Genomic DNA, 27,885 nt, shown 5'->3' with positions numbered 1-27,885 from the left:
CTGGGTTCAATTCCTGGTCAGGGAACTAAGATCCCACAAACCACAAGTGGAGGACAAAAAAGAAAAACCAAAAAACTTTATAAAAAGAAAACTTTATTTTAATGAAAGAATAGTTTTATAATCTTGTCACACTGATTATAGTAGCAAAATATTGGAAGCAACATGAATATCTAATAGTAGAAGAATGCTTAGCTAAATGATGGTCCATCTGCACCAACACCATTCCACGGGATTTTCTGCCATGATGCGAACATGCCCACTAGTCACATGTTTCTACTAAACTTTTTTTTTAAATTTTGGCCAGGCCACAAGGCTTGAAGAGATCTTATTGATCTTATTGGCCAGGGATTGAAACCAGGCCACAGCAGTGAAAGGGTCAAATCCTAATCACCAGATCATCAGGGAATTCCCCCCATCCCAAACTCTTAATATGTGGCTTGTGCAACAGATGAACACATTTATTTGATTTTAATTAATTTAAATGTAAATAGCCATATGTGGTTAGCTTCTTGAAATTGTGCTACAAACTTCTAACAAGTTCGCTTTGACTTTCATTTATCTACACCAATGAGTTATGCCTGAGACTTCCCTTAAGCTGTTCATTCTCCTAAATGCGTGACCTGGCTGACTATTCCTGAGGCCCAGAGCGTGCTGCAATGGCTCCACCACCCAGCCCAGCAAGGAGATAAAATGCTTCTTCTTGGAACTGTACCCGGATTCAGACATTTTAGGTTCTTAGCACTGAGAGCCAAGGTCAGAGCAATAAAACAGAAAAAGCCTCAATCTTCATGGTGCTTCCACGGGGATCTGAGAGCACAATGGTTAAGAGTGGGCAATTCCACTCCTGGGTCTATATCTGAAAAAACCAAAGACACTAATTCAAAAAGATTACTCACACCCCAATGTTCATAGCAGCTTTACAATGGCCAAAATACGGAAGCAACCTAAGTGCCCATAAACTGATGAATGGCTCAAGATGTGGTATACTATATATATACAATGGAATACTCTTCAGCCATAAAAGCAATGAAATAATGCCATTTGCAATTACATGGATGAACTTGGAGGGCATTGTGCTAAGTGAAATAAGTCAGACAAAGACAAACACTGTATGTTATCACTTACATGTGGAATCTAAAAAATATAACAAACCAATGAATAAAATCAAAAAGAGGCAGATTCACAGATACAGAGAACAAATTAGTGGTTACCAGTAGGGAGGGAAGGGAGGAAGAATATGTGGATGATAAGAGAGGTACAAACTACTGGGTATAAGACAGGCTCAAGGATGTATTGTATAACACAGGGAATATAGCCAATATTTCATAATTATAAATGGGAAGTAACCTTTAAAAATTGCATAAACATTTAAAAATACCAAAAAAATCAGTATAAATATGTAACAGGAAAAAAAAAAGAGCATGGAACTGGAGCCAGACTGTCTGGTGCCCTCCCTTTACCCGCTATGCCTCAGTTTCTGCATCAATAAAATCTGGAACACATTTCTTGTCTTCCAATTTGCCTTTGCCGCAGAGTCACTAAGAAGTTTCAGATTGAGGGACTTTCTTGATGGTTCAGCAGTTAAGACATCCTCTTCCAATGCAGGGTGTGCAGGTTCAATCCTTGGTTGTGGAACTAAGATTCCTCACACCTCATAGCCAAAAACAACAACAGAATGAAATAAAACAGAAGCAGTACTGTAACAAATCAATAGACTTTAAAAATGGTCCATATCATAAAAAGCTTTTAAAGAAAATTTCAGATTGAAGTGAGCCCAGTGCATGGTGAGAACTGAGTTATCAGTATCCTAACGGGTAGGGGATCTTACCAGATATTCAACTGGTGCCTTGGCAATGAGAGAGTGGATTCTTAACCACTGGACCACCAAGGAATTTCCCTTCTCTTAATCTAGAACAACCCTATGCTTTTTTTCCAAAGACAGACTTTGAAGAACCAGACCAGCAGACTTAATAAAAGTCTCCCATTCTGGATTTGTCTGTTTTCTCATGCATGTGGACCATTCTGAAAGATATATAATAGAACACATTTACTGTCTTCAAATTTGCACATCTCCACCTCTCATCTTATCATTTCAGCTAGTACCTCTTCCGTGTCTTCTTGTTCCAGCCAAAGCCTTAATCTCTTCTTTCCATCCATCCAGTCCCTCCCAATGAGGAGGAGAGGGCAGGGAGTGTGTAAACCAGTGTGGAGGGATCAGCATTTCCTTTAAAGCCTGTATGACAAGTCTGTTCTGCATTGTATATTACCCTCTAGGAAGTCCACTTACCAGTTCCCCTTTCCTGGTATTTTTGGGGGTTTCTGAGGAATACTTATACTTTCCACAAGTCTGTGCTGATAGTCACTTGTTTCTCTGCCAGCCTCCTGCCCCAGGAAATTCTGCCAGTGACCTCTTGCCATCCTATATGTGGCTTCTCTGAGAAGCTACTTAATCTCTCTGTGCTGTCCCAGGAACCCAGCTCTTTCCTCACCACAGCCAAGGATAAAGATTTTAAGTCAGAGATAGGGTAATGGTGGTATATTAGGAAAAGGGAACAGCTAGAATGGAACCAAGTGGAAAATGTCAGAGAGCATATGGAAAAAAAAGAAAGTGACCAGCAGTTAAGAGAAGCAGGCAGAAGAGTATTTTAAGGGGTCAGACCTGATGAGATGCTGTAAGAAACGGAGTCTATGTTGAATAACAGCTACATTAGATGCTGTGGAATCATTCCAGCTGAAATCGAAAGAGATGGCTTCAGGACTGGCAGAAAAAGGATAAAGTAAAAGGAAATGGAAGAACAGTAAGTTAACTTTTACTGATGAGTAAGCAACCTTCTGAGAAATACAGAAGTATTAAAAGCACAAACTGCCTGGCCAACCACAACCGCTTGAGGGCGTTGCAAGCTACATGACTAAACCAAAAATCTGTCCCCGTAGCTCCCTCTTCCGGCAGGTAGGCGCTACACACTAAGGATGATATCACTTTAAAAAGCGCTTACCAATCAATACACATACCCCTGTGAGAACCATATTTATAATAATGCGACCAGGATTTTGTTGTGCTTTCAGACAAAAAAAAGAATATTAAAAAATATGAGCCACTCATTTTTCTTCTGGTTTATTCAACATTCACATGATCACATCTATGTAACTGAATCCTTCAGTTCAGTTCAGTTCAGTTCAGTCGCTCAGTCGTGTCCGACTCTTTGTGACCCCATGAATCGCAGCACGCCAGGCCTCCTTGTCCATCACCAACTCCCGGAGTTCACTCAAACTCACGTCCATCGAGTCAGTGATGCCATCCAGCCATCTCATCCTCTGTCGTCCCCTTCTCCTCCTGCCCCCAATCCCTCCCAGCATCAGAGTTTTTTCCAATGAGTCAACTCTTCACACGAGGTGGCCAAAGTACTGGAGTTTCAGCTTTAGCATCATTCCTTCCAATGAACACCCAGGGCTTATCTCCTTGCAATCCAAGCTCTCAGGAATCTTCCTCAACACCACAGTCCAAAAGCATCAATTCTTTGGTGCTCAGCTTTCTTCACAGTCCAACTCTCACATTCATACATGACCACAGGAAAAACCATAGCCTTGACTAGACAACCTTTGTTGGCAAAGTAATGTCTTTGCTTTTCAACATGCTACCTAGGTTTTACATAGTATTAACTCATGTGTGAAACCTCACTTTGGGGTACTTTTGGATTTAGCAATCATCCAACTTTCAGAAACTGAACAAGTCTAACATTTCTGTTCTCTAACTAGAGACTAGATCCCTTGATATTAGAAATGCTTCTCATTCATCACCTTATCATTATTGTTCCCAACAAGCTTATATTTGTTGGAGAGTCCTGTAAATATTCACTAGGGATTGTGTTGCTCTCGTGGTCTTTGAGAAAATCACATGAAAAGTGTATTTTTCCTTTATACAGAATGAAAGGGTGTAAGAGCTCTATCAAACTATAAAAGATATAAAGTGAAAAAGCATGGTGCAAGAGACTGTAAACCAGTTTATACCTTTTGTGTATAAACTGTATATATATATATACACATATATATATACACACAATTATACACATTTCCCTGTGTATAAAGAGAAATTAGTAGTTGCTTGTTGTACATGCATGGGGAAACTCTGAAAGTATATATATATACTAGGGCAGGTGAAGGACTGGGAGAAAAAAGTGGAAGAGCTTGCACTATATACTGTTTATATAACACATGCAAAAATTACTCAAAAAAGTAGGAAAATATGATAATGGTATTTATAAAACTGTTTTGACTGATTTTTAAATTATCACCAAGAACTTCATTAAATAGAAATCTTGATTTTATACTATCCAAGTATTAGCATGTGAAAAATACATGTATAAGGATGTACTTCACCAGGATCTTAACAGCAAAAACCTAGAAACAATGTTGGTGAGCAGGTTAAGTAAATCATAGGGCATCTATACAATTGAATACTAGAATATTAAATAGAATGACAGCAATATTGATATGCTGTCACAGAAAGATATCCACAATTGCCTAGTTAAAAAAATAGCTGAGAAACACCATGTGAATTGTCCTACTTTATTTGTATGTATGTATACATATATATGCATATATGTATTTACTACACAGGAGTCCAAAATACCACCAAACTAATTTTAGTTATCCCTAGCAGACTTCCCTGACAGTCCAATGGTTACGATTCTCTGCTTCCACTTCAGGGGGCACAGGTTCAACCCCTAGTTGAGGAACTAAGATTGCCACATGCTGGAGTGGTCCAAAAAAAATGTCATTAACTGGTAAGATGTAGTTAACTAGTCAAGAATCCGACTGCCAACACAGGAGACATGGATCCCCTGGAGTAAGAACGACAACCCACACCAGTGTTCTTGCCTGGAAAGTTGCATGGCAAGAGACTGGCAGGCTTCAGTCCATGGGTTTGCAGAGTCCAACACAACTGAGCACACACACACACTTTGGGACTTACATGGGCTACCTTTGACTTTGTAAAACACATGCGTAAACATTTTAACTATAAACAGTAAGAGGCAAATATACTAATTTCCACCCCCACCCCCCACCCCCCTGAATAAGCTTATATGGAACTTTCAATTTCTACATCCATTTTAATGTTTGCACTAACCTGTACTTGTTTTTCAAAACTTTTCAAGTATTTACATTTGTGATTAACAATTTCCTTCATTAAACTTGACAGGAAGGAGCCACTGTGTTCTTCCATCTCTCCAGTAAGCATCCCCACCCTGCAATACCCACAATTGCTTCAGAGCCAAGACCCTTCCAACTGCAGTGCACGTGTCCTGGTGAAATGACCCAGCCCCACCTTCTCGAGTGCTAACTAGCCATTGACACACTCATACTTGAAGACAAAGAACTCATCATTTGATAACACTGATGGAGGAATTGTGCAAAACCTATCCCACAGAATGGCCATTTTCAAGATGCTGTTGAAGTTTCCCCCCTAGTTATGACCACTCATTTTCAATGAGTAACACAACTATACAAAACCTATTCACATAGTGACTAGATGTGGTTACAGGTCTATTCACATTGACCAGATTCACATAGTTGACTGGATGTGTGAAGTTCCACATACTCTTGTCATATTGCTTCTTGACCTATGTATTCATTTGTATGGGTGAGTCATGGAAATCCAATGAAATATACAGGCATACTTGACAAATGAAAAACTTTAAGTAATGAATTTGCCTAATTTACAAATTTACCAAATGGCATTTCTTGTCCCCCATACCTAGGCCTTACTTAGCTATCTCAGTAACACAAATTTTTCTCTACACAGATTCTACATGTGCATACCCTAAATATGGGAGAGTGGAAAGGAGAAATTGGAGTAAATTTGTTCTTTGGAGTAAACAACCTCTTAAACTCCTTCCAACTTTCAAAAACCTTTGGCTCTCGTTATGACTTAAAAAGTATACCAAGAGCACCTATTTGGTAATAAATGTCACTACTATAGAACACCAAGAGCCAACTGCTTTATCCAGCACAATTAAGCTGTATATAAATTCTTTATATAGTCATATAAAAGTAAGGAATCTTGACACAGCAAAAATGACAATAGCTTTAATTACTAAATCCCAAACTTTCTAGCATGAAGTCTAATGAGATTATGCCACATCTTTTTCAAAAATCTGGTCAAACGATTTTCTAGGCACCTCAAGGTGAACTTGCAACTATGTACTAAAGGTGATTTTTCTGCAGGCTCTCTTCCACCATTCCCACCCTCTTTTTTTTGTTTTCCCCCACCCTCTTTTTAATACCACCTCCCTGCTGGTATTCCAGAAACTTTCCCACTCTTAAGCACAACTCCCAAACGTGTGCTTTTAAAAATCAGTAGCTTATAAGTAGATCTACATATGAGTGTACATATGGAGAATTCTAACTACAACCTCCAAATTTTTTATTTATACTCACCCACTACAGTTCTAATTAAGGCCATGTTTTCTTGACATTTCTTACCTCCAGATTACTACTAAAACATCTGGTAGAACAAAAACCTTGAACTCTAACCCACCCCTAACTAAATAAATAAATTACACTATTTGGAATGCAACAACTTTATTGAAAGAAAAGTGCAATGTAACTTATCGAAAGCTTAAAAGGGAGAACTTAAAACACCTCCCCTTAAGCGCAGGACCAAGTGCAGAGTGGACTCTTTCTGGATGTTGTAGTCAGACAGGGTGCGGCCATCTTCCAGCTGTTTCCCGGCAAAGATCAGCCTCTGCTGGTCTGGGGGGATGCCCTCTTTGTCTTGGATCTTGGCCTTGACGTTCTCGATGGTGTCACTGGGCTCCACCTCCAGGGTGATGGTCTTGCCGGTCAAGGTCTTCACGAAGATCTGCATCCCACCTCTGAGGCGGAGGACCAGGTGCAGAGTGGACTCCTTCTGGATGTTGTAGTCAGACAGGGTGCGCCCATCTTCCAGCTGTTTCCCAGCAAAGATCAGCCTCTGCTGGTCTGGGGGGATGCCCTCTTTGTCTTGGATCTTGGCCTTGACGTTCTCGATGGTGTCACTGGGCTCCACCTCCAGGGTGATGGTCTTGCCGGTCAAGGTCTTCACGAAGATCTGCATCCCACCTCTGAGGCGGAGGACCAGGTGCAGAGTGGACTCCTTCTGGATGTTGTAGTCAGACAGGGTGCGGCCATCTTCCAGCTGTTTCCCGGCAAAGATCAGCCTCTGCTGGTCTGGGGGGATGCCCTTCTTTGTCTTGGATCTTGGCCTTGACGTTCTCGATGGTGTCACTGGGCTCCACCTCCAGGGTGATGGTCTTGCCGGTCAAGGTCTTCACGAAGATCTGCATCCCACCTCTGAGGCGGAGGACCAGGTGCAGAGTGGACTCCTTCTGGATGTTGTAGTCAGACAGGGTGCGGCCATCTTCCAGCTGTTTCCCAGGCAAAGATCAGCCTCTGCTGGTCTGGGGGGATGCCCTCTTTGTCTTGGATCTTGGCCTTGACGTTCTCGATGGTGTCACTGGGCTCCACCTCCAGGGTGATGGTCTTGCCGGTCAAGGTCTTCACGAAGATCTGCATCCCACCTCTGAGGCGGAGGACCAGGTGCAGAGTGGACTCCTTCTGGATGTTGTAGTCAGACAGGGTGCGGCCATCTTCCAGCTGTTTCCCGGCAAAGATCAGCCTCTGCTGGTCTGGGGGGATGCCCTCTTTGTCTTGGATCTTGGCCTTGACGTTCTCGATGGTGTCACTGGGCTCCACCTCCAGGGTGATGGTCTTGCCGGTCAAGGTCTTCACGAAGATCTGCATCCCACCTCTGAGGCGGAGGACCAGGTGCAGAGTGGACTCTTTCTGGATGTTGTAGTCAGACAGGGTGCGGCCATCTTCCAGCTGTTTTCCGGCAAAGATCAGCCTCTGCTGGTCTGGGGGGATGCCCTCTTTGTCTTGGATCTTGGCCTTGACGTTCTCGATGGTGTCACTGGGCTCCACCTCCAGGGTGATGGTCTTGCCGGTCAAGGTCTTCACGAAGATCTGCATCCCACCTCTGAGGCGGAGGACCAGGTGCAGAGTGGACTCTTTCTGGATGTTGTAGTCAGACAGGGTGCGCCCATCTTCCAGCTGTTTCCCGGCAAAGATCAGCCTCTGCTGGTCTGGGGGGATGCCCTCTTTGTCTTGGATCTTGGCCTTGACGTTCTCGATGGTGTCACTGGGCTCCACCTCCAGGGTGATGGTCTTGCCGGTCAAGGTCTTCACGAAGATCTGCATCCCACCTCTGAGGCGGAGGACCAGGTGCAGAGTGGACTCCTTCTGGATGTTGTAGTCAGACAGGGTGCGCCCATCTTCCAGCTGTTTCCCGGCAAAGATCAGCCTCTGCTGGTCTGGGGGGATGCCTTCTTTGTCTTGGATCTTGGCCTTGACGTTCTCGATGGTGTCACTGGGCTCCACCTCCAGGGTGATGGTCTTGCCGGTCAAGGTCTTCACGAAGATCTGCATCCCACCTCTGAGGCGGAGGACCAGGTGCAGAGTGGACTCTTTCTGGATGTTGTAGTCAGACAGGGTGCGGCCATCTTCCAGCTGTTTCCCGGCAAAGATCAGCCTCTGCTGGTCTGGGGGGATGCCCTCTTTGTCTTGGATCTTGGCCTTGACGTTCTCGATGGTGTCACTGGGCTCCACCTCCAGAGTGATGGTCTTGCCGGTCAAGGTCTTCACGAAGATCTGCATCCCACCTCTGAGGCGGAGGACCAGGTGCAGAGTGGACTCTTTCTGGATGTTGTAGTCAGACAGGGTGCGGCCATCTTCCAGCTGTTTCCCGGCAAAGATCAGCCTCTGCTGGTCTGGGGGGATGCCCTCTTTGTCTTGGATCTTGGCCTTGACGTTCTCGATGGTGTCACTGGGCTCCACCTCCAGGGTGATGGTCTTGCCGGTCAAGGTCTTCACGAAGATCTGCATCCCACCTCTGAGGCGGAGGACCAGGTGCAGAGTGGACTCTTTCTGGATGTTGTAGTCAGACAGGGTGCGCCCATCTTCCAGCTGTTTCCCGGCAAAGATCAGCCTCTGCTGGTCTGGGGGGATGCCCTCTTTGTCTTGGATCTTGGCCTTGACGTTCTCGATGGTGTCACTGGGCTCCACCTCCAGGGTGATGGTCTTGCCGGTCAAGGTCTTCACGAAGATCTGCATCCCACCTCTGAGGCGGAGGACCAGGTGCAGAGTGGACTCCTTCTGGATGTTGTAGTCAGACAGGGTGCGGCCATCTTCCAGCTGTTTCCCGGCAAAGATCAGCCTCTGCTGGTCTGGGGGGATGCCTTCTTTTTCTTGTATCTTCCCCTTGACGTTCTCGATGGTGTCACTGGGCTCCACCTCCAGAGTGATGGTTTTACCAGTGAGGGTCTTCACAAAGATCTGCATTGTCTGTTGGAACAAAAAAGTAACACAAAAAAGAGCCCCACCATTTAGCAGTTAATTCACGGCTCAACCAACGCCTAATGTTAAAAACTTCACTACGTACCAGCCAAACAACTAACTTGCCCAAAAACTCACAAGCTTAAAAAGCTCAAAAACAGTTTCAGGTACTTAAGAGAGAGAAGCAGAGAAGCCTGACCCAAATCAATTAATGGGCCTCACTTATCCTCCCCCCCTCACTGGATGTCTGTCCTTTGTCAACACTGCAGCGTCCACCCCAGGCCCAAACCCTGTGTCCCAAGACGAGTAAACACCTCCCCACATACACGCCGGGAGATGGCCCCACCCTAGATTATGAGCCCACAGAAGGGCTGATGTCTCCTAACTGCGGTGGCCAGCGCGTCCCCTCCCCCATCGCGGGCGTAGGACGGCTCAGTGGCGTCTGCAGTAAGTAGCCCCCGAAAGACAAGAAAGCTTGTCGTGCTGTAGCCCATAGGCTTGCAAAGTAAGACACGACTGAGCGACTGAACACCACCACCACCACTGCGACGGGAAATCGAGTAGTCGCACCTGTCAAACCGTGACCTAATATTCGACTCCCTCACACGTCACTCAACCCTCGTCCCCCAGAAAGCTGAATCCCGCCGCCATGGAGAGATTACGGGCCTCTCGCGTTCACTTGACACTCGCAGTCCCCTCCCTACCCCCCATCCTCGCGTCCCACCTCAGAACCACCTTCAGAGCCTGCCTTCTCCCATGAGGGATCAGGGACGGCCGCCATTTTGCCGCGTTCCTACCCCTCAGGGCCACCCTGTTGCTCGCGCGCCCGGGGGAATTGTAGGCCCCGAATGCCCCTCGGCCCGCAGTAGGCCGGTGAACCACCCGCGTCCCCAGCGGCTGCGCGGCCGCAAGACCCCCGGGACCCCTCCTCACCAATTAGTGGTGGTGTCAGCAGCGAACACAGAAGAACGAAGACTGAACTCCCGGTCCGGACGCAACTGCCTGCGCCACACCCGGGGCTTCCTTATATAGTCATGGGTAACCCCACCCCGATGGATTCTTCCGCAAAAAGCCAGGAAGGGACTACTTTTCGCAGGCCTCCCACCCTCTAAAGAGAAAAGCAGTCCCCAAGAATCGACTCATTCTCCTCTTAAGACGCTCTCTTATGAAGACTGGGGCTTTGGGACCGATTCTGCTAGGGAGCGGGCGGCCGTCCTGAGCGGCCGAGCGGAGGGATCAGCGCGTTCGTTGAACAGAAGACATCGGAAGCAGCCGGACCTCGACTTGCCCGGAAGGAGGCGGGGAGCGGCAGGCGCGAAAACCCGGCACGGATTTATCTGGGCGTCCGGAATGGGCTGTCCAGCCAACCGGACCCGTTACCCCCTCCTCTCAGCCCGGACGGGTCCCGCCGTTCGCGAGACCCGCCCTAGGCGGACAGTGGTCCCGTCAAGCGCCTCACGCCAAGCCAGGGTCCGGGTCCCCAGGCGCGGACGCCTCCCTGCCCCTCCCCCCACCTCGCGAATAAAGAGGGGTCTTTATTCTGGATCTACTTTAGACAACGACAGTATTTCCCTAACCCCCTTATCTTCAGCCCGTCGCGAGGCCTCCCTGGGGGTCCAGCCCCCAATTTATGGCGGCCGAGCCCGTCCCCCACCGGGCGGGCACCGGGACAAGGTGAATGACTCGGCAAATATCAGGGCTACGGTCTAAAGCTCGCCTCAGACAGGTCGTCAGAACCCTCAGGAATTCCTCCGAACAGGAATAAAAAATAAGTTTCCAAGGGAGAAATCCCTATGGCGGGTGTACATTGAATTTTGAAAAGAAAAGCACAAATTGCACACAGCTGTGTAAAACTCTTTGAGCTGGACCTGGAAGCTGATAGAACTTTCCAGATTGCTCTTTAGGCTTCCTGGTTTGTGCTTCATTTGTAAACAGGGAGGCGTCAGGATTTGAATTCTGTTGATATTTATTTGAGCTCAGAAATCAAAAATCAAACCTGTTTAAGCCCAAGACTTTAAAAAGATATTAATTGAATCTAAGTCCTGTTTATTCCTGGGGGTGAAATTAATATCCCAAACATAAAACTTAATTCTATAGTCAAATTTCATTTGGGTAAAAGGATTACCAGTTAGTCTTTTTTATTTTTTATGACAATGTATTTTGTGGTTGATTTCTATGTCATTTCTGTAGCAGATTTTTAAACGTATTTAAACCATATGAATATGATGAAACCTTAAAACACTTTTAACATGTTTACATGAAATTTACAGTGAAAAATCTTCCTCCTGTCTGCAATTCCCCAGCTACTGTTCTTTCTGGACTCTTCTAGAATATTTCCTATTTCTATAAATGAGAGAGAGTGTTTTTAAGTTTTTACCACTAACGCCTTCAAAAATATATGTATATAGAAAAAGAGGCAACCAACTAAGAAATATTCTGCCATTAGGAAAAGACTGCATTCCTGTATTACATAATTTAAAGATTATACATAAAATGTGAATAAAAACAAAACTGGTATATATTTTCTTTGGTAACCCATATATATGTAGTTACGAAAAAGATCCAAGCAGTTTTCTTAACAGCCTCTGTCAATTTTTAACATTTTTCAGGATGAGTTTATTACTGGGAAGTTAAAATTTAAAATGTCATTTTTCATGTTAGTAGACCCTAGGGACTAAGAGACAAAGTTGGTGATTAAATAGTTAATCCCCTAAGGGGTTATAAGAGAAAAGAGTAAGGGAGATCCTTATAAATTAAGGGGTCTTTCACTCAAGAAAGCAGCTATACTTAACCATGAAAGCAAGCAGGCTTTCTCAGCAATAAAACCATGCAACAGAAGCATCAGGCAGGCCCCCAAACCAATGAAACAATGGTAGAATGAGACCGACATCCTGCCCACTGAGCTCAATAACATTGATTCCTAGGACATGCTCCTCTGGGCACACTAAAAAATATAAAGAAAGGGTGACATTATACTGAAACCTGATGTGTTTTACCATTTTTAGTATATGTTACCACCTTTTTTTGCTCATCTCTGTCATGCCATGACCATCCTGACTCGACCACTTAGGGATAAGAAAACTACACTGCCCGATGTGGAGGAGGAACTGATGATGGAAGCTTTATGTCTACGTGAGAATGAGGAAGATGGTTTTCTCCCCCTCCCCAATTTTCTTTTGATTATAAAACTGTAGCCCACTAAGTACCTGGCGTGCAGCACCTCTCACCCAGCCACTTGTAAGCCTTACAATCATCTTAGTCTAATAAATCACTTTTTATTTATCACTTTGCCTCTCACCAAATTTTTTTCTGTACTGAAACTTACAGAACTGGAGCTCCTTGGAGCCCCTTCTCCCTGCAAACCACATTTCTGTGGTTTCACAACGACTTCTAATACAGATTTCTGTGAAAGTTATTTCTAAATTTTTGGAAAGGGGATTTAAAGGAACAAAACATTGAGGCTCTAAGTTTTTGTTTTTGTTCCCTCCCCGCCAGGCTCCCTAAATTTCAGAAAGAAATTTACAGAAGAACAAAAAGGTGAGGTTCTTTCTCAGATGACCAGGCCTGGCTTCAAACCACACCCTGTTTGCTTTGGGCTGTTCCTTTGCTGCAAGCCTTGTGATTCATGCTGTTTAAAGCCTGAGTCACAAATTTTTTTTAGAATCCAAAAGGTACAGAGAAAAACAGGCCTGATTTCAGAGACATGGGAGGAAAGAAGGATAAAGAGGAGAGAGAAGAGAGGCTCAAAGGAGGGGGAGGGGAGGGGAGGCGGGAATAGGCCAGGGGTTATCTCCAAAGAGAAAACTATATTCTTATGAACTGAAAACACGGATGTTGTCTCTATCAGAAGAGTTCTCTGCCCAATACCTTTGCAGTCTCTAATTTAAGTCTAATTGTGGGTTTGGTTGAAGCAAATAGAAATAAAAATTTGCCCAAGGTCTAGCCCTGAGGTAAGAGGGAGGGGAGAGAAAAATGACCTCTCCAAAGACAGGTGGCTGCTATTTCTCCAGAGCGGTAGTTTTCAACCACGGGAGATTTGGCCCCTGGGTGGACATTTGACAATGTCTAGAGACCTTTTTTTTTTTTTGTCCCAGCACTAGGCTTATAGCATCTCAGTTCTCCAACCAGGGATTGAAACCAGGCCACAGCAGTGAAAGCACAAGTTCTAACCACTGGACTTCCAGGCAATTCCCAGGAGCCATTTTTGGTGGTCACACTATGCTGTTGGGGTTGAGGGGTGCCACTGATATCTAGTGAGAAAGGCCAGGGATGCTGCTAAACAATCTGCAGTGAACATTCCCCCACGATACAGAATTAACTTGGCCCCCAATGTCAGTAATCCACTGTGTTGACAAACCCTGATCTACAGAGGATTATTGTTGTTGTTACAACTGCTTTTCTTTTTGCTGAGAAGGGCTCCCAAGATTTAAATGTCCCACTTGGATTCAGTAATCCAAGTCACGCTCCTAAAATCCCCTGACCTAGAAAGCAATGTGCTAGAACATGCCAGAAGCAGGATGAGTCACTGGATCCATTTTCAGTTTCTTCCACCCACTTATCCGTCCTTTGCAAGCACCCCAGAAAGGATTGCTTCAGAGCTGGCACCAATGGAAGAGTGACAGAGGCCCAGCAACAAGGCAGAATTGGCAGGCAGGCACGAGCGTGTGATGAGCTGAGCTCACAAAGGGCCTGGGTGTTGGGCTGCAGGAGATTGGACTGCCTGCCTTTCCTCCTTCCCCCAACAGATTCAGTCCCCCTTGAAGGTCACAACACTGTATGGGACTTAACTCAGCATCATGAGAATGTCCACAAAATAACCAACAAACATTTTCCTCCCAAGAGAGAGGGTGAAATCGGAGAGCTAAACGGGAAAGTTTTGCCTTGCAGTGTCATCAGTTATATAACTATAAAAGGAAGTCAAGGAAACCTACTGCTTGGGGGAAAAAAAGAAGCCCTAGAGACTCTGTTCCTTTCCCTGCGTACATGTGTGCATTTGCATTGTGTGGGCAGAACACGAACTTGCCCAGCTTCAAAACAACCCATTTCATAACCCACCAGTGAGAAAATCATACTGAAGTTCCAGTCCCCAATTTTGCCTAGTATAGGAATGTTAAGCAGTTAGTTAACTTATTGGGTCTTTGCTTTGTTTTGTGTTTTAATTTGTTGTTTTTAGATTGTGGCAAAATACACACAGAATATATCCTCTTAACCACTTTTAAGTGTACAAGTCAGTAGTGTTAAGTATATTGCAGGGGAGGAAAAATTATTTTCCTTTTACCCTTCTGAGTTCTTAGCCAAAACACCTGTAATGAAAGATTTAGCAAGAGATATTACAGACAAAAAACCAATAGTTTATTAACATGCACACCTCGTGTATGTTAGGGAGATACTCCAGAGGGAAAATGTGTCACTCAGAGAGGAGACTTTAGAATTTAGGCTTACATACCATTTTAACAGGCTTCCCAGGTGTCTCAGATGGTAAAGAATATGCCAGCAGTGCTGGAGACCGGAGTTTGATCCCTGGGTCAGGAGGATCACCTGGAGAAGGCAATGACAACCCATTCCAGTATCCTTGCCTGGAGAATTCCATGCAAGAGGAGCCTGAGAGGCTACAGTCCATGGGGTCCCAAAGCAACTAACACACGCACATCCTCTTAATATAGAAAGGTCTCTTAAGGGAGAGTAAATGATTTTTACTGGGAGAACAGAAGAATAGATAGAGATATGATAGTTTGTGACAAAGTTCAGTGTCATTTTAGTCTCTCCTATGTCAAAAGCCATCTTCTCTGGTTAGTTAAACTCTTGGTAAGAGGATCTAGGACCACTGAGTTCCTTTTGAAGGATCTGTGTTTGGGCAGATAAGGGGAGTTCAGTGAAAACCTTGCTTTGCTGTTTTTCAAGTGCCAATGGCTCAAAATAATATCAAAGGAACATATTTTCGGGTGGTATATTCTACTACCCTTCAATTTTCAGTTCACGTGCAACCATCACCACCATCTGTCTCCACTCTTCATCTTGCAAGACTGAAACTCTGTACTCATTAAACACTAACGCTAATCCTTCACGCCCAATCCTTGGCCACCATCATTCCTTCTGTCTCCATGAATCTGACTGGTTTTTTGTTTGTTTTTAACTCCTGGCAGAGTGTATGCAGGGATGTTAGTTCCCTGGTGAGGGATGAAACCCCTGCCCCCTGCAGTGGAAGGATGGAGTCTTACCCAGAGGACCATAAGGGCAGTCCCATGAATGTGACTACTTTTGGTACCTCAGAAAAAGGGCTTTGATTTTTTTTAAATTGTGAAACCAGATCTAATGATTGGAAAACATTTTTTTTTTCCCAAAGATTCAAGACATCTTTTCTAGAAAGCTCCATTTCCCAGCACAAGCCTTGTTCTTTCTTCCTTATGGTGTTTTTTTCTTTATCATTGTGCCATTAGAAATATTAATCATAAGATACACAATAAAACAGAAGCATATGATTCATTTCGTGTGAGGTCTGATAACTTTAATCTCAACTTTTTTTTTAATCTCTTAAAACCTTGTTGACATTTAGGGAGAAATAACCTTCATGGAATTTCCTTACAAAGAGAAGCTGTCACCGGTATTTCACACCCCAACTGGTGAGTCATTTCATGAATTTCAGTTTCATCTCAAAACATGAGGGCTGTGCAGAGTCAGATCCCGCCAGCTCTAAGCTGAGCTGTTCTTATGATTTAAAATATGAGGTCAGATCAAATGAGAGAAAGGATTTGATGGCTGACAAATTCGTTATTACTGCAAAGAACCGCCAACCCCACAGAGTGCAACAGGATCCCTTCTTTTAATAAAATAGCTTTTATTTTTAATGATAAAGTACAGTGTACAAATATAGGTTGAAAAGGTTTGTGCACCAGAGCCATTCATGCATTCATCTGTGGCCTGTTAGGGAGGAAGCGGGAAGCAAAATGCCACCTCCTCGAACTGCTGGTTTCCTTTTGGGTGGCTGCCTTTGAAAAATGGTCGTTACTGAGAGCAGAAAAAAGGGCAAAGGCCAGCACAGTCGCTCAGACCTTTGAAGGACTTCCAAGCTTGCCGTCTCACGGCCTGGAATGAGTCACCAGGCCTCTAACTGCAGTCAAATGCCAGGAAGCAGGGGGTAAACTCCCTAAATGATTGTTCTCACTTTTGCCGTGGTTTCAGTCATCACCTTAGGTTTTGCCTTGACATGTTTCTTGTAACTGTTTCCTTTTGCCTCTTCTAACAAAATTACTTTGGGAGTGTTAGGGAGTTAAGCAAGGGGAGGTCACATCTATTGTAAAAATCTCATTTTCAGGTAGTGACTGGGGGAGTAATCAGTTCAGTCCCTCAGTCCTGTCCAACTCTTTGTGACCGCATGGACTGCGGGACGCCAGGCTTCCCTGTCCTTCACCATCTCCCAGTTTGCTCAAACTCATGTCCATTGAGTCAGTGATGCCATCCAACCATCTCATCCTCTGTCATCCCCTTATCCTCCTGCCTTCAGTCATTCCCAGCATCAGGGTCTTTTCTAATGAGTCTATTTTTCACATCAAGTGGCCAAAGTATTGGAGTTTCAGCATCAGTCCTTCAAATGAATATTCAGGGCTGATCCTTTAGGATTGAGTGTAATACCACGTGTTATAATCACATCCGAGGTGTTTGTATGGTGAACACTTGCGTAAATTGAAGTAAAATGAAATCACAAAGAAGAATAAAGGACACTGTAGTGGAGATGCCGGGGATCGAACCCGGGGCCTCATACATGCAAAGCATGCGCTCTACCACTGAGCTACATCCCCCTCCCTCCTTGATATGGTTTCTGAAATTCTCTGCTATAGTCTATTCTTTAGATTTTTTTTTTTTTTCAAATAAAAGTTTGTATATTTACATGGGTTTCCAGTTTAGCAAAAACAAACCGAAATAAATCCGGACTTGACTTTTATGTTTCTGAACTAGGCCTGTGGTTCATAGCTCTACAGCCGAAATTCTAACTGATACCAGAACCAAGAACCAAAGGGAGACAGGCCTATTTGTGAATGTTGCTCCTCACAATCAGAAAAGAAGGAGAGGAAAATAGAGTTTCTTTCCAACGAATAAGGACTTGCCCCCACTGTACCCCCACCCAGAAATCTCTGGTTTCTTGTTCTTTACAATCATTCCAACTTTCAGTGACTTATATTTTTATCTATGTATAACTGAAAAAGAATATATATATATATATGACTGAATCACTTTGCTATACACTTAAAACTAACACAGCACTGTAAATTAACTATACTTCGATGAAAATGGAGTGTCCTTCAAGTCAACAAGTTGCCATTCACCGGTTAGGTGAGAGACAAGGAGAATGCAGAAAACAGGCTTCTTCACCTTTTCCCACCAGCACTTGAGATTTCCTGGCAGAAAGAGTCACTTACAATGATGTGCAGAACACACCTGAAAATACCCTGCTACCTCAATCCTCAACTGATCATCTCTCTTCCAGTCTGTGGATACCTGAAACTCTTCACAGTAAAGTCCAAATGAACTGGTACCCAGGACACTGGAGCCAGCAGCTGTGATTTCATTACCTTACCTCTCCGGGCCTCCTTTGTGAAATGGAGATTTGAATAGTAACTACTTCATAGAGTGATTGTGACCATTGAATGAGTTACACAGAGAAGGTTGATCTTTTTAATTATTTTTTCATTTTTATTTTTTCATTTTTATTTTGACTCCAGAAACAATTTGTATTGGGTTATAGCCAATTGACAATGTTGTGTTAGTTTCAGGTGAACAGTGAAGGGAGGCCGCCGTACATGTACCCATTCTCCCCCAAAGCTCCCTCCCGTCCAGGCCAGCACATAACATTGAAGAGAGCTCCATGTGCTGTACAATAGGCTTTTGATTGTTATCCATTTAAAATATATACTGTGTGCATGACCTTCCCAAACTCCCTAACTATCCCTTCCCTGTGGCAACCATGAGTTCATTTTCTAAGTTTGAATCTCTTTCTGTTCTGTGAGTAAGTTCACTTGTATCATTTCTTTTTATATTCCACATATAAGGGATGTCAAATGACATGTCTCCTTCACACAGAGAAGGTTTAGAACAGTGCCTGGTACAAGACCCGTACCCTAAAATGCCAGTTCTCATTATTAAAAATGCTGTTATTTGAACTCCAGCAAAGGCCTATTGCTTTGCATAATCACCCCATGTGTGGACTGATGCTTTGCTGATGCTGTTTGGTGAAACAGAGAAAGAACATGAGGGCACTGGGGTGAGGTGTGGAATGGGGCTCTGTAGAAAGCCATCGTCTGACCTTATTCCCGTAGCTCAAGGGGACAACCACAAGAGCGACCTTACCTGCAGAAAGGAAGAGGATGGTGGCTTAGGCAGAGGTATTCTGGACCTGGCTCGGAAGCCAGTTGAGGGGTTGTAGGAGAAGGCAGTGGCACCCCACTCCAGTACTCTTGCCTGGAAAATCCCATGGACAGAGGAGCCTGGTAGGCTGCAGTCCATGAGGTTGCTAAGAGTCGGACACGACTGAGCGACTTCACTTTGACTTTTCACTTTCATGCATTGGAGAAGGAAATGGCAACCCACTCCAGTATTCTTGCCTGGAGAATCCCAGGGACGGGGGAGCCTGGCGGGCTGCCGTCTGTGGGGTCGCACAGAGTCGGACACGACTGAATCGACTTAGCAGCAGCAGCAGTCAGTTCAGTAGGTGTCCCTGAGTGCTCTGCTCCAGACAAGTCCAATCACGTTTCCTCTCTGTGTAAAACTTAGAATCAAAACCATACTCCTAACTGCGGCCTTTAAGGCTCTCAGTGATCTGGTATCTCTGTGATCTGGCATCTGGGGGCCCCTGCCCCGCCAGTATCCCTCCCTTACTCCCCTCCTCCTCTCTAGGAGAACTCTAGCCACACACCTGTCTTTGCTGTTCCTCAGGCAGACCAGACTTCCTGCACCTCAGGGCGTTTGCACTTGCCATTCTCTTGGCATGGAAAGCAGATACACTCATGATCATCTTTTTCTCACTGTCAGGGTCCTCAGAAAGGCCTTCCTGACTACCTCTCTGAAAGGATCTGAGGGGACATCCCTGGCGGTCCAGTCCTTAAGATTTTACCCTCCTACTTCAGGCGGGTGAGTTCGATCTCTGGTCGAGGCAATAAGATGCCACCTGATGTGCTGGTGGCCAAAAATAATTTTTTTTAGGTTTTTAATAAAAAAGGCACCCATGAATCCTTTGCATTCACTTTGTTTTGTTTTTCTTCATAGTATATATCGGTCTCAGAACCTGTTTTTACACTGTTTGTTTATCGTCTGTGTCCCTGACTTGGTAGGTTCATGAGAGCAGAGCCTCCTCTGTCTTGCTTTCTGCTCTAACTTCTGTGTCATGAACAGTGCCTGACAGACAACTACTCAGTAGATATTCATAGAATTAGTGTGGGGGAAAAAAAAATGAACAGACAAATAAATGAATGAAGACTAGGAGCCTGGGGAGAATGATGGCTATATTCAAAAAGTTCAGTCTGCAAGTGAATTAAGACGAGAAAACAGTTCGGTTTAGAGTCACTCTGTTTCAAATCCATTAACATTTTCTGAAGGCCAACCTCTGGGCTGGCGCAAGACCTAAGAAGATGAAATATTTGCAGCAGAGTGAGCATCTTCTCCGAGAAGGCAATGGCACCCCACTCCTGTACTCTTGCCTGGAAAATCCCATGGACGGAGGAGCCTGGTAGGCTGCAGTCCAGGGGGTCGCTAAGAGTCGGACACGACTGAGCGACTTCACTTTCACTTTTCACTTTCATGCATTGGAGAGGGAAATGGCAACCCACTCCAGTGTTCTTGCCTGGAGAATCCCAGGGACCAGGGGAGCCTGGTGGGCTGCTGTCTGTGGGGTCGCACAGAGTCGGACACGACTGAAGCGACTTAGCAGCGGCAGAGCATCTTCTGGTTTTAGAGGGAAACAGTTTTATTTGGGGAAACCATTATATAAACCAAACAGTTGATAGCCGCGTTGTGGCATGCCGGAAATGGAAAATTCCGCTTCAATGTGAGAACTTTTTCTTGTAACCAAGGGAAGAAGTGAGGGCGCTCGTGGGTGACTGTGACCAAGCAGTTAATAAAACAACTGCCTGACCAAATCTCGCTTGCTTGCCAGGTTTATTTTTTTAGAGAAGAGTAAGGAATTTTTATGAAAGTTGAAGAATTCACTTGAAAGAGAAATGAAAATAAGATATAGGCGATAGAAAATAAGTTGCCTCCCCGTCGGGGAATCGAACCCCGGTCTCCCGCGTGACAGGCGGGGATACTCACCACTATACTAACGAGGACTAGCTCTGCCAAGAGCTTTTCAGCTCAGCCCTTAAAGGTATACTGTTCCTTAGCGTTCCTTAATTAGTGACATGTTCTAAACGGTTAAATATCTCATCTTTTCTTACAAAATACAAAAAGGCAAAGTTCCACTTCATTTAATTCTATCTTAAAGAGTCCGTTTCCTCCTCGGCTCATGATTTAGTCGCGAGGGTTCTGAGAACAGAAATTAATAAGCAGCAAAAAATAACCCGCAAAAAGTAACCAACAGACGTCAACAAACGTTTAACAGAGGTAGTTTATGAAACGAAAGAAATGGAGTCAAGTAATTCTTGGACTTGGATTTTTCCAGTCGGAGAAGTGCGAGGAAGTTCCCATACCGTCTGGCTTCCCTTTGATAGTACTCGAAGCTGTTTTAAACAAAGAAAATTAAATCCTTTTATTAATTCGAAAGAATCGTTTCGTCTTGTGTTTCTCCGACACAAGAGGAAAGGGGGGGGGGGGAAAAAAGAAAAAACGAGCGCCGCTGCCGAAACCCGGGATCGAACCAGGGACCTTTAGATCTTCAGTCTAACGCTCTCCCAACTGAGCTATTTCGGCTACTGGTGGCATTAAGCTGCATTTCTTTCCTCCTCGTGATCTAAGGGCCCCGCGTCATCGACCAGGAGATCCCCTGCTGGGGGACCTGGATCAGCTGGAATGCTCGCATTTCAGGATTGCCCCGCACCTACCCCTCTCGTCCTTCAAGGTCGTCGCCTCCGAGAAGCTTCCCCTGATCACTCCTCCCACCACTACCCCAGCCCTGTATTGTTTATTGTTAGCCTAGGTACTGTTTTCCTTGTCCATCATCTGTGGCCTCCCCTCCCCAGCTAGAATGACAGATCCACGACGGGCAGAGAAGTCATCAGCCTCGGTCACTGCTGTATCGCTTAAGGCCGACAACAGTGCCTGGCACTTAATAGGTGCCTAAAAATATTAGTTGAATCTTACCTTTCTCAGAGTTCCGCTTTCTCAGGATCTCTTCTCTGAGCAAAAGAGTAAGGTCTCCCCTTGGGTGCAGCTCCCGGAGCAGCCCAAGGCACAGCAAGGATGCTGACCACGCCACGGCGTGGGGATGCCCTATGGGCCAGATTGTGGCTTTCCTCGCGGCAGTAAGTGACTCAAATCCAGACTCTAAGCATAGCCACCTCACCCGTGACACCTGCTCAGCTTCAAGACACCAAGAAATCAGCAGGTCGGCATTCAGGTTCGGCTCTCTCTGCTTCCCTGCCCTCTGGGAGATGGGTGGGTGGGGAGTACTGTTTGGGAGAGATTGAGCAAGTGGGTAGGTCCTTCATGATGTGAAGTCGTTTAATAAGTGTTTGCGAAGCACTTAATATCTATGTGATCCAGTCACAAATACGGTAACAAAATAGCTCCTTGTGATAGGAATGCTAAGAAGCAAAATAAATGGTAGTGTGGGGGTGGAATACCTGGTTATGGGGGCAGTAAGAGGAAGGGAATGCTGGGAAGACTTGGAGAATGAAGAGCCCGCTGAGGAAGCCTCTGGGGTAGAGGCAACAGCTGATGCAAAGGCCCTGGGGCTGAAAGAGTCTGGCTATTTGTAGGAATGGAAAGGAAGCCGGTATGGAAGAGGCAAAGAGGGTGAGGGGGCAGAAGGTAGGAGGCAAGAAGAAAGAGGTGGACAGAGGCCAGGTCTTGCCCACCTTGAAGGCCATGGTAAAGGGTTTGTACTTTCTTCTGTGTGGGAAGGCCTCTGGGGAGAGAGTGATATTATTTATGTCTTAAAGTCTCCCTTGGCTTTCTTGTGGAGAATGGGCAGGAGGGACTCAAGTGGCAGCAAGGAGACCAGTGAGATGCTGACAACTCAAAATAAACAATACACCAAAGCAGCATCTCCAGAATTCCTTCAGGAGAGAGGGGATATGGCAGGAGACCCTGCTGCTTTTCACGAAAGCATAGTAGTGTATCAACTTGATAAAAATCCAGTATGGAAGAAAGGAAGGAAGGAAGTGAAGGAGAGTGAAAAAATTCACGGAAGTACAGAATTTTGGAAAGGCAGAGTCACTCCCACCTTATCCCAGTTTCCCCAGAAGTAACCAGTGTCTAGACCAGATTGTGATTTATGTGAGCAATGGCACCCCACTCCAGTACTGTTGCCCGGAAAATCCCATGGATGGAGGAGCCTGGTAGGCTGCAGTCCATGGGGTCGCGAAGAGTCAGACACGACTGAGCGACTTCACTTTCACTTTCCACTTTCATGCATTGGAGAAGAAAATGGCAACCCACTCCAGTGTTCTTGCCTGGAGAATCCCATGGACGGAGAAGCCTGGTGGGCTGCAGTCCATGGCGTCGCACAGAGTCGGACACGACTGAAGTGACTTAGCAGCAGCAGCAGCAGCAGCAGACCAGTTATTGAACCCTTTCTCTGTGCCTGCATTTGATCTGTTTAATATCATAAACTGACCCCCACCGGACTTGCTGTGAGGACTAAATGAGTGCACACCTACTAAGCGCTTCTGCAGATAAATTTATATAGTCTGAAATTAACCACAGTACAGTTTTTCATTATCTGACACAATAACCATTTCTTTTTTTGTCATGATAGCATGTGAAATCTGCTCTTTGAGCAATTTTCATTTTAAACTATAGTCATAATGATGTGTTAAAATAAATTTTCTTAAACATACAAATATGAATACACTCACTGCATATTTATTCTTACATAAAGGAGAGCTTGTACTACCTCTGGTTGAGTACCAAATCCTTTTCGCTATGTTCTTGGTGCCACGGACATCCTTCGAGATTTACACATACTGGTCACAAATGCGATTAGCATGCTTTCGTTTAATTTACCTGTACGTCGTACACTGTTATAAGGAGACCTTTTGGAGATTGTAGTGAATTAAAACGTCTTGTTGGCCTCCCCGTCGGGGAATCGAACCCCGGTCTCCCGCGTGACAGGCGGGGATACTCACCACTATACTAACGAGGATGCAACTTATACGGTGTTCTCCAGCCGGACCCATAAAGAAACACCGTTCTTCCGCTGCCACATCTACTCCGCGCTACGATCTCCACCTGCTCAGTGCTGGGCGTCCCTGGCTAGCGGGATCCCCGGGATGTGGACCTATTTGAATTGGTAAAGGCACTCACGGACTGAATTCTGAGTGTCCAGAAGGAGCGCAATGTTTGGGAAAAGAGAAAATCCGATTTTCTATATCCTCATTCCAAGAACAGAATATCCTAAGAAAGGGGATGTAGCTCAGTGGTAGAGCGCATGCTTTGCATGTATGAGGCCCCGGGTTCAATCCCCGGCATCTCCACATTTTCTTTCTCTTTTTTTGCCACCTCCTCTGGATCAGTCACACAGCAAACCAGGAAAGGGGACCTAAATTCTCCGTACCATCTGACTTAAGAAGTGGGCTTCATTGGAGAGGGCTGCTGCTGCTGCTGCTGCTAAGTCGCTTCAGTCGTGTCCGACTCTGTGCGACACCATAGACGGCAGACCATCAGGCTTCGCAGTCCCTGGGATTCTCCAGGCAAGAACACTGGAGTGGGTTGCCATTTCCTTCTCCAATGCATTAAAGTGAAAAGTGAAAGTGAAGTCGCTCAGTCATGTCTGACTCTTCGCGACCCCATGGACTGCAGCCTACCAGGCTCCTCCGTCTATGGGATTTTCCAGGCGAGAGTACTGGAGTGGGGTGCCATTGCCTTCTCCGTTGGAGAGGGCAGTACTAGTCAAATGCCCCTGGTCTCAATCACAGATGCCCCTGTCCCCTCCCCTGAAGATTCCCATTTAGGTCAGCAGGGAGCCTGCGATTTTAAACTAACACTCCTAGTGATTCGGGTCATCAAGCAGTTAGAAAACACTAACTTTCTAAGGAGGGTTTTGCAACTGGCCATTCATTCATTCAAGGACTCCTAAGCACCTAGTGCAAAGAAAAGTGGACACATTGAGCACCTACTGTGTGCTCCCTTGTATCCCGAGATATGGCATGCAAGATTTCACACCCCTCCCAGACTTGGTATTCTAGTTTAGGAAGCTAGCAATAAGCAAGGAGCAGTGAATCTTATTAAGACAGTAATAGTGATGACATGGAGACAAAAGGGGGAGGATGTGGGAGCTGCCATAGATAAAGTGTGTGGCGGGACACTGTCTGCAGAAACAGAGGGCATAGCAGATGCAAAGGCCCTGAGGTTGAGAGCAGTGGGGGATGGAATTTGCCTTCAGTGAATGAGAGTAGGAGAGAGTTCACTTCCACTGTATAATTGTAAGGGATTTGATTTAGGTCATATCTGAATGGCCTAGTGGTTTTCCCTGCTTTCTTCAATTTAAGTCTGAATTTTGCAATAAGGAGTTCATGATCTGAGCCACAGTCAGATCCCGGTCTTGTTTTTCTTGACTTTGTAGAGCTTCTCTTGGCTCCTGTGGGTAAAGAATCCATCTGTGTGCAATGCAGGAGAAGCAGGCAGACATGAGATGGGTCCCCAGGTCAGGAAGATCTCCTGGAGGAGGGCATGGCAACCCACTCCTGTATTCTTGCCTGGAGAATCCCATGGACAGAGGAGCCTGGTGGGCTACAATTCATAGGGTTGCAAAGAGTCAGACAAAAAAAAAAAGAGTCAGACATGACTGAAGTGAGTGACTATGCATAGAACTTCTCTATCTTTGGCTGCAAAGAATATAATCAATCTGATTTTGGTATTGACCATCTGGTGATGTCCATGTGTAGAGTCATCTCTTGTGTTGTTGGAAGAAGGTATTTCTTCTTGACCAGTGTGTTCTCTTGGCAAACCTTATGCTAGCCTTGGTCTTGCTTCATTCTGTATTCCAAGGCCAAACTTGCTGGTTACTCCAGGTATCGCTTGACTTTCTACTTTTGCATTCCATTCCCCAAAAAAGAGGATCTTTTTTTAGTGTTAGTTCTATAAGATCCTGTAGGTCTTCACAGAACCATTCAACTGCAGCTTCTTCAGCATTAGTAGTTGGAGCATAGACGTGGATTACTGTGATATTAAATGGTTTGCTTTGAAAACAAACCGAGATAGTTCTGTTGTTTTTGAGATTGCACCAAAAACTGCATTTTGAACTCTTTTGTTGATTATGAGGCCTACTTCATTTCTTCTAAGGATCCTTGCCCACAGTAATAGATATAATAATCATCCACTATTTGTCACAGTGGAATTGACAAATAGTTTCAAGGGATTAGATCTGATAGAGTGGCTGAAGAACCATAGACAGAGGTTCATAACATTGCACAGGACGCAGTGATCAAAACAATCCCCAAGAAATAGAAATGCAAAAAGGCAAACTGGCTGTCTGACGGGGCCTTACAAATAGCTGAGAAAAGAAGAGAAGTGAAAGGCAAAGGAGAAAAGAAAAGATATAGCCATCTGAATGCAGAGTTTTAAAGAATATCGAGGAGAGATAAGAAAGCCTTCCTAAGTGAACAATGCAAAGAAATAGAGGAAAACAACAGAATGGGAAAGATGAGAATACTGGAATGGGTTGTCATTTCCTTCTCCAAGGACAAGAAAGTTAGAGATACCAAGGGAACATTTCATGCAAAGATAGGCACAATAGAGGACAGAAATGGTATGGACCTAGTAGAACAGAAGAGATTAAGAAGAGGTGGCAAGAATACACAGAACTTAACAAAAAAGATCTTAATGACCCTGATCACCACGATGGTATGATCATTCATTTAGAGTCAGACATCCTGGAGTGATAAGTCAAATGGGCCTTAGGAAGCATCACTACAAACAAAACTAGTGGAGGTGATGGAATTCCAGCTGAGCTATTTCAAATCCTAAAAGATGATGCTGTTAAAATGTTGCACTCAATATGCCAACAAATTTGGAAAACTCAGCAGTGGCCACAGAACTGGAAAAGGTAATTTTTCATTTCGATCCCAAAGAAGGGCAATGCCAAAGAATGTTCAAACTATCGCATAATTGCACTCATTTCACATGCTAGCAAGGTCATGTTCAAAATCCTCCAAGCTAGGCTTCAACAGTATATGAACAGAGAACTTGTAAAGGCAGAGGAACCAGAGATCAAATTGCCAACATCAGTTGAATCATAGAGAAAGCAAGAGAACTCCAGAAAAACATCTACTTCTGCTTCATTGACTATGTTAAACCCTTTGACTGTATGGGTCACAACAAACTGTGGAAAATTCTTCAAGATGGGAATACCAGACCACTTTACCTGCCTCTTGAGAAATCTGTATGCAGGTCAGGAAGCAACAGTTAGAACTGGACATGGAACAACAGACTGGTTCCAAATTGGGAAAGGAGGACGTCAAGGCTGCATATTGTCATCCTGCTTATTTAACTTGTATGCGGAGTACATCATGAGAAATGCTGGGCTGGATAAAGCACAAGCTGGAATCAAGATTGTCAGGAGAAATATCAATAACCTGATATGTAGATAACACCACCCTTATGACAGAGAGCAAAGAGGAAATAAAGAGCCTCATGATGAAGGTGAAAGAGGAGAGTGGAAAGCTGGCTTAAAACTCAACATTCAATAAAACAAAGATCATGGCATCTGGTCCCATCACTTCATGGCAAATAGATGTGGAAACAATGGAAACAGTGACAGACTTTATTTTCTTGGGCTCCAAAATCACCGTGAATGGTGACAGTAGTCATGAAATTAAAACACTTGTTCCTCGGAAGGAAAGCTATGACAAACCTAGACAGCATATTACAAAGCAGAGATATCCATATAGTCAAAGCTATAGTTTTTCCAGTAATCATGTATGTGAAAGTTGGACCATAAAGAAGGCTGAGTGCCAAAGAATTGATGTTTTCGAACTGAGGTGTTGGAGAAGACTCTTGAGAGTCCCTTGGACTGCAAGATCAAACCAGTTGATTTCAAAGGAAATCAGTCCTGAGTATTCTTTGGAAGGACTGATGCTGAAGCTGAAACCCCAATACTTTGGCCACCTGATACGAAGAACTGACTCATTGGAAAAGACCCTGATGCTGGGAAGGATTGAGGGCAGGAGAAGGGGATGACAGAGGATGAGATGGTTGATGGCATCACCTACTCAATAGACATGAGTTTGAACAAGCTCCAGGAGATGGTGGAAGACAGGGGGAAGTCTGGCATGCTGCAGTCCATGGGGTCACAGAGACTTGGACACAACTGAGCACAACAGGAGAGGGTTGACTCTTCCAACACACTGGAAGACCTGTTGCAGGGGA

At 44.8% G+C, this 27,885-nt stretch overlaps 1 protein-coding gene, 1 long non-coding RNA gene and 5 other non-coding genes across 7 annotated transcripts; 1 reads left to right on the top strand and 6 right to left on the bottom strand.

Moving 5' to 3' along the window:
* Nucleotides 1-6,565: 6,565 nt before the first annotated feature.
* Nucleotides 6,566-10,461, bottom strand: UBC (ubiquitin C). Its single transcript, XM_019977488.2, is given in 4 exon segments — nt 6,566-7,222; nt 7,224-7,415; nt 7,417-9,381; nt 10,306-10,461. Coding segments are annotated over 3 exon segments (2,757 nt in total). The 5' UTR covers nt 9,379-9,381; nt 10,306-10,461; the 3' UTR covers nt 6,566-6,619.
* A 6,635-nt stretch (nt 10,462-17,096) lies between these two features.
* TRNAA-UGC (transfer RNA alanine (anticodon UGC)) lies at nt 17,097-17,168 on the bottom strand. Its single transcript has one exon. It is a non-coding gene; the product is annotated as a tRNA-Ala (tRNA).
* A 3,447-nt stretch (nt 17,169-20,615) lies between these two features.
* TRNAD-GUC (transfer RNA aspartic acid (anticodon GUC)) lies at nt 20,616-20,687 on the bottom strand. The gene has a single exon. It is a non-coding gene; the product is annotated as a tRNA-Asp (tRNA).
* Nucleotides 20,688-20,947: 260 nt separating this feature from the next.
* On the bottom strand, nt 20,948-22,006 carry LOC139176850 (uncharacterized). Its single transcript, XR_011561328.1, has 2 exons — nt 21,658-22,006; nt 20,948-21,077 (listed from the first exon to the last, which is right to left on the bottom strand). It is a non-coding gene; the product is annotated as an uncharacterized lncRNA (long non-coding RNA).
* On the bottom strand, nt 21,195-21,267 carry TRNAF-GAA (transfer RNA phenylalanine (anticodon GAA)). Its single transcript has one exon. It is a non-coding gene; the product is annotated as a tRNA-Phe (tRNA).
* A 1,584-nt stretch (nt 22,007-23,590) lies between the features above and the next one.
* Nucleotides 23,591-23,662, bottom strand: TRNAD-GUC (transfer RNA aspartic acid (anticodon GUC)). Its single transcript has one exon. It is a non-coding gene; the product is annotated as a tRNA-Asp (tRNA).
* A 259-nt stretch (nt 23,663-23,921) lies between these two features.
* On the top strand, nt 23,922-23,993 carry TRNAA-UGC (transfer RNA alanine (anticodon UGC)). The gene has a single exon. It is a non-coding gene; the product is annotated as a tRNA-Ala (tRNA).
* Nucleotides 23,994-27,885: the final 3,892 nt, after the last annotated feature.

The sequence above is a fragment of the Bos indicus genome, chromosome 17 (assembly GCF_029378745.1).
Source record: "Bos indicus isolate NIAB-ARS_2022 breed Sahiwal x Tharparkar chromosome 17, NIAB-ARS_B.indTharparkar_mat_pri_1.0, whole genome shotgun sequence".
NCBI lineage: Eukaryota > Metazoa > Chordata > Mammalia > Artiodactyla > Bovidae > Bos > Bos indicus.
The sequence above is the reverse complement of the archived record's forward strand: the minus strand, read 5'-3'. Positions and strand labels throughout refer to the sequence as shown.